This window comes from Ipomoea triloba, chromosome 13 (genome assembly GCF_003576645.1).
Source record: "Ipomoea triloba cultivar NCNSP0323 chromosome 13, ASM357664v1".
NCBI classification, from domain to species: domain Eukaryota; kingdom Viridiplantae; phylum Streptophyta; class Magnoliopsida; order Solanales; family Convolvulaceae; genus Ipomoea; species Ipomoea triloba.
Window position 1 is genome coordinate 6,572,336 of NC_044928.1, and position 10,402 is coordinate 6,582,737.

Genomic DNA, 10,402 nt, shown 5'->3' on the forward strand with positions numbered 1-10,402 from the left:
TGTATGTGTATTCTGTGAGTCATCATATTCAGATCCAAGAAAAGATTTTGATTTGTGAAAAACAAATGAGATCAGAGAAAAGAAATACTATATATCTAACTCAATCTTGTAAAGAAAGTTAGCTTTGAATCAAAAATTAAAAGGAAACAAGCTTTAGCTTCTAACCTCAAGATCCTCCTTAAGATGCTTGGATCTTTTCTTCAGAAGCCACAAGGGAAGAATGACACCCCACCCTTCCAATTGAGTTGACTACAGCCATGAACATTTGTTACAAACAATTGCATGATCTCAAGCCTATGTGCCTGAGCATCTAAAAGAGCTTCTGTCCAACTACCCACTGCTTCAGTTCTTTAGCCTCAATGAGCAAGAATACTAATATAGGTCAGAAATCTTCATTTAGTTATTAATTAAGTTTCGTACTGTTTCATGGAAGAAATTTTCTAACTTGAGCACCATATATAAGCTTGGGTAACTTTGCAATTACATATAAATCCTTCTCACAAATAGTAATCCCATTCAATTTCAACTTCTTCAGTCATGAAGGATACATACACTCTTCTAGAAGGATAGCATTGCAACTAATAGATACCGAAATGTTAAGCTTCTCAACCCCTCCCAAATACTTGAAATGATCCAAAAAATAATAGAATTGATGTAATATCCTCCAATGTGACTGGGGGACTCTATGTCATTCTTTAACAATATTTTTAGCTTTTTTTTATGTTAGGGAACTTGTTGTACACCTTTTTTTCTACAATGTATTAGGCTCACCACCCAAGATAATGTTTGTAAATTCTTTTTATCTACATTTGGAGAATCTACCATATATGAATTGCCAAGTTCGAGAGATGTCTCAAGTGTGGTGGCTTCCAAATACTGGATGCCAATGGACAGTCGGTGCTCCACTACCAGAAATGATAAGTGTCTCTAAATTTAGATTATTTGACACTACATCATCTAGATCATTGAACCATGTGTTATGGATATATATCTCAAAAAAGCTAAATCTCCTAATTGGGCCACTGGGAACTTGCAAGAAGCTAGCAAGATTAGCACTTAGCAGGGTTGTGTGAGGCATATCTATAAAGAGGTGAATGTGAGGCGTTTTTAGATAGCCAAAAATCTTGATAATCATGAATAGAAAATTTTCTGCAACATATTCAATTACCACACCAATCTGCAAACAAAAAATCAATTGCAAATCAGAAAAGAAAGCTAGATGTAAAGTCATATACTCATATCATCATCTCATAAAAGGCACCAGATGGAAGATAAACTTGCTTGTTACAACTACCAACATGAATCCTTTGAAAACCATCAAAATTAGTTTAACTCAAGCATACTGGCAAGAGGGGGTTTCACAAATGACAGGAAGCATATTAGCTTGTGTTTCAACACCATCTATTAGCATATGTTGGATACTTGCAATAGCATCTTGACCAAACATGGTAACAATTCAGCTATCCATTTCTTGGGAGTACTATGCAACATATTCACAAAATCGGGTCTGATCATACTCCATCTTTCTATTATCTGGGATTGAGAAAGTTTATCCTTAATGCCCTGCAAATGAGAAATATTTGGCTGTCAAAGAATATCTTTTGAATGAGAAACCAGAAAACTATACTAGTCGTGTTTTATAATAGATCAAACAGTATATTGCAATATGTCTCTGCATAAGTACCATTTTTCAAAAAGCAGTAAATTCACTGTGAGCTTGGTCAAGTCGTCTTCTACATGTGGATACGGTGATTCCTCATATTCAAGCCTGATGATTTTAATCTACGAAAAAATAAGAAAACGAAATAAGATTAGATAAAGAAATAGTAAAGACTTTTATAAAGAAAGTAAAAAAAAATAAGAATGAAGCATGTTGTACGTAGCTTCTAACCTCAAACATTCTTCATCGTAATGGATGCAGCCCTTCCCGATCAACAAGTGACATAGGGCTCTAAATCATCTTTAATCGCCTGCAAATGAGAAACTATTTGTCTGTCAAAAAGATAAGATACAAAGCAACATCAGTCTACTAATAATTTCTTAATTGGAGAACGGCATGCTTATTCCACAGGCTCTGCAACTTCTTTGAAGAATACAATTTTTCTGCAAGCCATTTCAAGAATACAATACGTCTGTAGTCTAGAGAATCAGTTGCTTAAAATAAAATGCTAAAAAAAATTACATGAAGACTGATTACAACATTTAAAAGCCTCGTTTTTGAAACCAGGATCACTGTGAAATATTTGATTTGATGCCTTACGAAGTGCCTGAAATGGATGTTACCAATCTCATGAAGAAGTTTGTAGAATTATACTTAGCCTTGCAAATCAATACCAATTATCCAAAGGTAGAACGAAATAACCAAGCAATTCCTCTTACCCGTAGATCTTCAATACTTGAGCACTAGCAGCTCCCCATTTCCTCGACAATACTATAGTGACAAAACCAAGTACAACAATAATTGGCAGAAATGTATCTGTATACATACACATGAATTTATGTTATTGAATTTGTCCATAGTGTCATCCTTCAAATTCTTACATCAAAACCATTTCAATCAGTAATGTATATCATGTACTCTACTTTCTCTTCACCATATCCATATCTATAACTTTGCACTTGTTTGCAGATTTAAAGAATCACATAAAACTCCTAACAAAAATAGGAACCTATTTGATATATGATTAGCATTTGATGAATGTGGTTGAATAGTTATGAAATTAAAATACAAAGCAACATCAGTCTAATATAATCACTCTGCTAAACAACATTTTATTCTCTGTTGGGGAAAAGCATATTTATTTAAGAATACAATTTTTCTGCAAGCTAAGCTATTTCAAGAATACAATACATCTATAGTTTGAAGCATTCAGTAGCTTAAAATAAAATGATATGGATAAAAAAGAACATCACCTGAAAACAGACTACAGGATTTGAAAGCCGGAGCCCATGTATCATTTGTAACAACAGTACGTTAACAGTAATTCACTCCGAGAGCATGTTGAAAGCCGGAGCCTATGTCTTCTTCTGCAGACACTTGTGTATCTGTACTCTGTGATTCATCATATACAGTGCCCCGGATTTTGACCTATGAAAAAACAATGTAGATCGAAAACAGAATGAGATCAGAAAAAGAAATAGTAACCGATTTTGTAAAGAAAGTCATCATTTAATAGAAAAGAAATACAGAGTAAAAAATCAAGACTGAGTAGCACTTTTGCTTCTAGCCTCTAAAATATCGTTTCCACAATCCTGTTGCTCATCTTAAATTCGTTTGGCAGAAGTTATAGGGGAACTGCGACACTTTTAATGGCAGAAGTGTGAGTAAAATCTTAGCCAACAACAGGAATTTGCAACCACTTTTAATGGCAATCCTTTGAATGTTGTTGAGTATTTACTACACATAAAATGCCTTCTTTCTGAGGTTCTTCTACACAGAAGCTATGCAAGGCACTATGCATTCTACAAGTCTTGATTTTGCCATTAAAACTTTGTTTGTCAATCAAGAGCAATTATCATTTGTAACCTTCAATTATCTGAACAAGGCAGCAACATCATTTCATTTCATTTGGCATGCAGATACAAAGACAAATGAAGCCTCACAATACCATTTTAAATAACTTTTAATTCACTGTGAGCCCGACCAATTCAAGTCACCTAATACAGAATCTTCTATTTGTGATCCATCATATTCAGGGATTTTGATCTATGAAAAAATAGAGCAAAATATAGAAAACAAAATGACATCAAATCAAAAAAAGAAATAATAACAAGTTTGTAAAGAAAGTTAGCATCCATATGGAATAGCAAAGAATTACATAATTGAGAATGGATCACATGCTGTAGATTCTAACCTCAAAAATGCAGTTTCCCATTTCAACTTGCCAGTCTCAAATCTGCTTAGCAAAAGCAACAGCAGAAGGACCACACTGATCCAACTTAATTGACCGCAGGCTCAAAATTTCTGTAAAACACCAAAGCAACTCTTCCATACTTTTCCAATAGAAGCCATTCTCCAAGTCACTGGTAAACCTTTTCAAACTCTCCTCACAACCCTGTTTACACAATTACACTGAAAAGAATGCAACATAACACATTATCATAAAAACAAATTGTAGAATTGTTAGCAACTGTAGAGGAGTGTACGTTTGTGAGATAATTTCATTCTATGATTCTAGGGAAATACAGCTTCCCCATTTTTTATTTCATATTGTTAGTTGTTGGCAAATTGAACGTTTCATCCATTTATCCTAGGTGATTTTTCCTAACTGAAATAGTAATCCTATTTTATCTTCGAATTAATAGAATATAATTAATAGTTTATGAATGTGGTTCAATAGTTATGAAATTAAAGTACAAAGAAACATCAGCCTAATGTAATTTCTCTCTTAAACTTCTCATACTCTGTTGGGGAAAGGCATGCTTATTTGGCAGGACCTCTTTGAAGAATACAATTTTTGCAAGTAATTTCAAGAACATGATGCATCTGTAGTCTAGAGCATTCAGTAGCTTAAAAGAAATTGGTAAAGAAAAAAATCACTTGAAAACTAACTACAGGATTTGAAAGCGGTCTCTTAGAATTTAGAAACCAAGATCTAAGTAAAATCTTTGATTTAATACCTTACAGAATGCATGAAATGGATGCAATCAATCTCATGAAGAAGTTTTAAGAAGTATACTTAGCCTTGCAAATCAATATTAATCCGCCAAGTTTAGTAAGAACATGTCCTTCTATTGGAAGGCATTAAGGCAATAACCAAACAATTCCCCTTACCTAGAGCGGTAGAAACGGGCTTTGCCCGCCAGCCCGCCCCGCCCCAACCCCTATTTAGGTAGGGGGTGGGTTTTGAAAATAGCAACCCGCCAAGGAGCGGGCTTTTTTTGGGGTAAGGGCCTTATCTCTAGATCTTCAATACTTGAGACTAGCAGCTTCCTAGCTTGACAATTTTTCAAAATGGTATTCAATTAGCATATACCAACCTGCAAACGCATATTTGTACTTGGGATTAATTGCAAAACATAATATAAACAGAAACAGAGATGTGAAGTAGTATATTAATCATCCCATATAGGCACTAGATGAAATATGAATTTACCTGCTTGGCAGGCAACTTGCCCCAGTCACCAACATAATTTCTTCAAAAGGACGAAACATCAACATTAAATCTGTTTCACAATGTTTGGTGATAAAAAGTCAATCTCTGTGTTTTTGACAGAAAGCTCCTGAGCTCATGTTTTAGTACCATCTATTACCAACTTCTGGATACTCTGCAGTAGTAATCATGCATAATGACGTTGTAGTTAGTTTATTGCATTCATGAGGAATCATTAACTTTTAACCAAAGAAAGTAACTACATGAGCTATTTAATCGCCTTGACAACACTACAGTGACAAAACCAGGTTAAGCAATACTGCATCTTTCAATTATGTTATTGAATTAGATCATAATTCATAGTGTCATCTTGACTGCACATTTCCAGAGCTGAGGTCCAAGGAAACAACCAAATTAAACCTTCAATATATCTGTGCAAGTAAGCAATACCATTCCCACCCCCACCCGTGATGTTCTTTCATGTTATAACTTGGTCATAGAATGATATTATTCTAAATTATAAATATGAATTTGTATTTTTTATATACAATTCTACAAGCCTGATTCTAAATGCAAAGTTTACACAATTGAAAAATCAGCACTTGTAACCTAACACATACCATTTTCTAACAGTTATATCCTATGAGGCTGCCCAATTCGTCTTACATAGACACCTCTGTATGTGTATTCTGTGATTCATCAGATTTAGGGTCCAAAATTTTGATCTGCGAAAAATAACGAAGAAAACGAAATAAGATCAGAAAAATAAAATAGTAACCAATTTTGTAAAAAATAATTTAAAAAAAAAAATCAGCATTGAATAGAAAACAAATAAAAATAAAGAATGAAACTGCTTTAGCTCCTAACCTCAAGATCCTTGGATCTTCTCTTCTGTTGTAACTGCATGGCAGAAGCAACAAGGGAATTGTGACACCCCACCAACTCAATTGACTCCAACTTGTAACCAGCAAAATCCATTGGCATCTGTTCCAAACAATTACAAGATCTTAAGACTAAGTGTCGGAGCTCCTTAAAGTGTTCACGTAAGTTAGCTACCCACTGCTTGAGTTCTTTAGCTTCAAGGAGCAAGAATATTAATTTACAAAATCCTCCTTCAGCTACTTCCCATACTGTTCCACGGAATGCATTTTCCAACTTGAGCACCTTAAGCCCGGGTAACATGGCAATTACATTTAAATCCCTCTCTGAAATATTGGTCCCACTCAACTTCAACTTCTCCAGTCTTGAGGGATACATACACTGTTCTGGAAGGGCTGCATTGCAACCAATAGAAACCGAAATGCTAAGCTTCTCAACCGCTTTCAAATAGTCAAAATGGTCCGAAATAATAGGATTGCTGCAACTTCCTCCAATGTAACTGGGTTCTATGTCATCCTTCAGCAAAATTTTCAGATTTTTTATGTTAGGGAACTTGCTGTACACCTGTTTTCTGCAATGAAGTGGTCTCACCACCCAAGATAATGTTTGTAAATTCATTTTATCTGCACTTGGAGGATCTACCGTATATGAATTGCCAAGTGCGAGATGCTTTAACTGTGGTGGCTTCCAAATACTAGATGGCAAATGGATAGTTGGTGCTCCATTACCGGAAACAACAAGTGTCTCTAAATTTGGATTATTTGACACTACATCATCCAGATCCTCAAACCATTGTGTTATGGATAAGTATCTCAGAAAAACTAAACCTCCTAATTGCACTGGCACTCTTTGAAGTGATATAGAAGTATCAAAAGCCAAAACTCTTAACAGTTTGGGAGGAACAAACATTTCAGGATTTTCAAGAAATAAGAAAATGGAGCGAGGGATGTTCGTACCAAAGAGCACATAATAGTCAAAACTGTGTGAGTAAGAACTTAGCCAACGACAGGAATTTGTAAATGATTTTAATGATAATCCTGAATGTTGCTGAGTATTTACTGCACATAAAATACCTCCTTTTTGAGCTTCTCCTACACAGAAGCAATGTAAGGCACTGTGCATTCTACAAGTCTTTATTTTGCCATTACAACTTCGATCTTCAATTAAGAGAAGACTTCTATCAATAAGCTCTTGTAAGTACTCATACGCTTGATCTTCTAACTCATTATGTTTCAATGGCTTCAAAAATCCCTCGGCAATCCACAACCTTATAAGCATTTTAACAAGAATTTTTTTACGTTTTGGGAAGACTCCAAAGTATAGAAAGCAAACTTTCAAATGATGTGGTAACATGTTGTAACTAAAACTGAGTGCATTGCGATCTAGAAGTCCCAATGACTCTAATTGCTTTTCAATCTTCTTCCACCCTTGTTGTATGTTGTTGCATTTAGATAAACGCTTTGCAACTTCAACAATTAATTGTGGTAATCCATCACATTTCTCCACAACATGGTTCCTAATTTTTTCAAACTTAGGGGCCAAGTGCTCTTCAATAGAAAGGATATTACCAAATAGTTCCCAGCTTCCTTTTGGATCTAGCAAAGTCAGGTTATGGATATACTTGTTTTGGTAGTCATATCGGTTTAAGTGACTAGTGGTTAGTAATATGCAACTTCCACGGCAGTAATCAGGAAGGCACTGTATGATGTCAATCCAAGCTTGATTGCTCAAAAGGTTGTCCAAAACAATTAAATACCTCCAACGACGTAAGCATTCACGTACCTGCATTTCTAGTTCATCTGGAGTGCCTCTCTTTTTAATTACATTTCGCTCTGCTGGCATAATTGACTGAAGAAGGTCGCTTAGCATTCGACTCTTATCGTAGTCTTGAGGTATAGTAACCCAACCTCTTACATCAAAACGCGATGCAACTGATGGATCTTCATAGACATTTTTTGCTACAGTAGTCTTTCCAATACCCACCATTCCAACAATTGAGATTACCTTTAGTTCTTCAGCACTAAATAGTTGGTCCTTTATCACTCTACAATCATGGTGACGACCAACCATTCTGCCCCCAGGCATTAGAAGGCCATGCGAGGATCCATCAGACTCAACATTCGCAGACCTGGAGGCATGTTTTAACCAAGTATTTGAAGGTTGAGTTTCATTTGCGTCATCAACTTCATTGCTTCTACTGTTGATTATCTTCAACAACTCTGCTGCGCTTTCTGCTGCTTCTTGCATGGTGTGATAAAGTTCATGGGAAACTTTTTCTTCATACTCTGTGTCTTTGGCCTGTAGAAAATTGTATAGTTGTATTTTGATGTCATCTTTAGCTTTGAGTGTAAAGTCTTTGATTTTAGTTTCCAAATATTTCATTGTAGCAGCTCCACCATTTGATTCCTTCTGCAGAAAGACTTGCAAAGAAAAGAGCTTTCCCAATAAATTAGATTTGATTCCTGCTTTATCATGAGGAGACTTCAGGAAAGATTTCGTTGCTACTTCAGCATATAGAAACTCTTCAATTGTTCCCATGAGACTACTTAAAGCATCACAAGCTATCTCTAAATCAGTTTTACACTCTTTTTCACTGTTGATACTCATTAACAACTCTTCTACAGTTTCAGCTGCTTCTTGCAAGGTTTGATTTAGCTGGGAAGCTTGTTCTTGATATTCAGCTTCGTGTTTGGCCTGAACTAAATTTTTTACTTGTGTTTCAACGTCATCTCCTACCTCGATTACAAAGTATCTGATTTCGGTTTCCAAATCATCGATTGTAGCACCACCACCACCACCACCACTAGACTCCTTCTGTAGTAAGTAGTCTTGCAAAGAAGAAAGGTTTTGGAAGAAAGATATCATTGCTGCTTCATCATCAAGAGGCACTATAGGGGTGGAATGCAAAAAGTCATAATAAAATTTTGTCATGAAAGTATTTAATCTCAGAAAGACTTGCAGAGAAGAATGTTCCAATAAAGTGGATTTGATTCCACAAGTCATCACCCTCTTTCTCTCATACTGTTCTTCTTTGTGGATAATTTTCAATAACTTTGCTGCAATTTCAGCTGCTTCTAGCAAGGTTTGACAGAGTCTCTGGAAAGCTTTTCTTTCACGCTCAGCGTATTTCGCTCGAGGAAATGTTTTTAGCTGTATTTCGATGTCATCTACAGCTTTGAGTGCGAAGTCTCTGATTTTGATTGCAGCAGCAGCACCATTGGATTTCATCTGCATTACGCAGACTTGCAGAGAATAAAGGTTTGCTAAGAAATATATCATTGTTGCTTTATCACGATCATAAACACTTGGGAAGATTTGCAAAAAGTAATACTTAAATTTTGCAATGAGAATAGTTAAAGCAGCACTAGCCATCTCTCCATCACTTAAATGCGACTCATTTTCCCCGGTTAGAATCTTCAACAGATCTGTTACATTTTTTGCAGCTTCAAGCCAAGTTTGACGGAGTTGATGGGGAGCAACTTCTCTATACACGATGGCATCTTGTGTTTCGAGTGCAAAGTCTCTGATTTGGATTTCCAAATCTCTGAGTCTGAGTGCACCACCATCATCACCACTGGGTTTCTTCTTCTTCTGGAGAAAGGCTTGGAAAGAAGAAAGGTTCCCAAGGAAAGATACGAGTCGTGGTTGATCATAGCGAGAAACTCTCAAAAAATGGGTGCGTTGTAGAAACAGATGCTGGATGGTTGAGATGAGAGAAGTTAAAGCATTACAAGCCACCTCCCTCCCTCTCTCACGCACTTCCTCTTTGTCGGAAATCTGTGCTGCAATTTCGGCCGCTTCTTGCAAGGTTTGATAGAGTTCCTGGGAAGCTTCTTCCTCGTGCTCCGTGTCTTTGGCTAGAACAAAGTTGCTGAGATGTATTTCGATGTCATCTTCAGCTTTGAGGGCAAACTCTCTGATTTGGAATTCCAAATCTCTCAATGCATCACTGGATTCCAACTGGAAAATGAATTTCCAAGAAGAAAGGGTTGCAACCAAAGGCTTGATTGGTGCTCGATCACGGAGAGACTCCCTCACCCTGGAGGTGGGTTCCAGAAATTCAAGCTCAATGGTGGAAATGAGAGAAGTTAAAGCAACACAAGCCATCTAATCTGATCTCTCTCTCTTGCAAACTACCTCACTCTTAGCTTGTTTCTTCATTTCGTAGCTGGAAAGGAATTTGTAATTATTATCATCGTCTACCCATAGCACCCGACCGCATACATCACTATCAAAATTGACTCTGTTATTAAAATAGAATTAATACTTAGCTGGTGTCTTGACTATTGTGATTTACTTTAAAAAAAATTAATTCTTTTTTTTTTCAATTTAGTCACATAATATGGCCTTCGTTAATAGTTTGAGGTTGTTCTCAAATTTTTTGTGGGTCTAAGCATCCACCGCATCATCTACTATCTCACTCAATCCCA

At 36.1% G+C, this 10,402-nt stretch overlaps 1 protein-coding gene across 6 annotated transcripts; it reads right to left on the minus strand.

The window, feature by feature from the left end:
- Positions 1-1,212: 1,212 nt before the first annotated feature.
- On the minus strand, positions 1,213-10,124 carry LOC116001993 (putative late blight resistance protein homolog R1B-8). Of its 6 annotated transcripts, none has more exons than XM_031241994.1 (11): positions 5,961-10,124; positions 5,714-5,818; positions 5,097-5,268; positions 4,775-4,980; positions 3,855-4,072; positions 2,914-3,088; positions 2,380-2,476; positions 2,201-2,267; positions 1,892-1,970; positions 1,685-1,782; positions 1,213-1,563 (listed from the first exon to the last, which is right to left on the minus strand). In XM_031241994.1, exons 1-2 carry the CDS (start codon positions 10,077-10,079, stop codon positions 5,756-5,758), a joined length of 4,182 nt encoding a protein of 1,393 aa, XP_031097854.1. In that variant the 5' UTR covers positions 10,080-10,124; the 3' UTR covers positions 1,213-1,563; positions 1,685-1,782; positions 1,892-1,970; positions 2,201-2,267; positions 2,380-2,476; positions 2,914-3,088; positions 3,855-4,072; positions 4,775-4,980; positions 5,097-5,268; positions 5,714-5,755. The 6 variants fall into 6 exon arrangements, with proteins under 6 accessions (XP_031097854.1, XP_031097855.1, XP_031097853.1 ...); XM_031241995.1 differs by having other exon boundaries at positions 2,183-2,267; XM_031241993.1 differs by having other exon boundaries at positions 1,892-2,267; positions 3,855-4,055.
- Positions 10,125-10,402: the final 278 nt, after the last annotated feature.

Coding starts and splice junctions, on each gene's coding strand:
- LOC116001993 (XM_031241993.1), bottom strand. CDS start 10,079: ATGGCTTGTGTTGCTTTAACTTCTCTCATTTCCACCATTGAGCTTGAA. Junction 5,819..5,960: donor GAAGATCCAAGGATCTTGAG/GTTAGGAGCTAA, acceptor TATTTTTCGCAG/ATCAAAATTTTGGACCCTAA.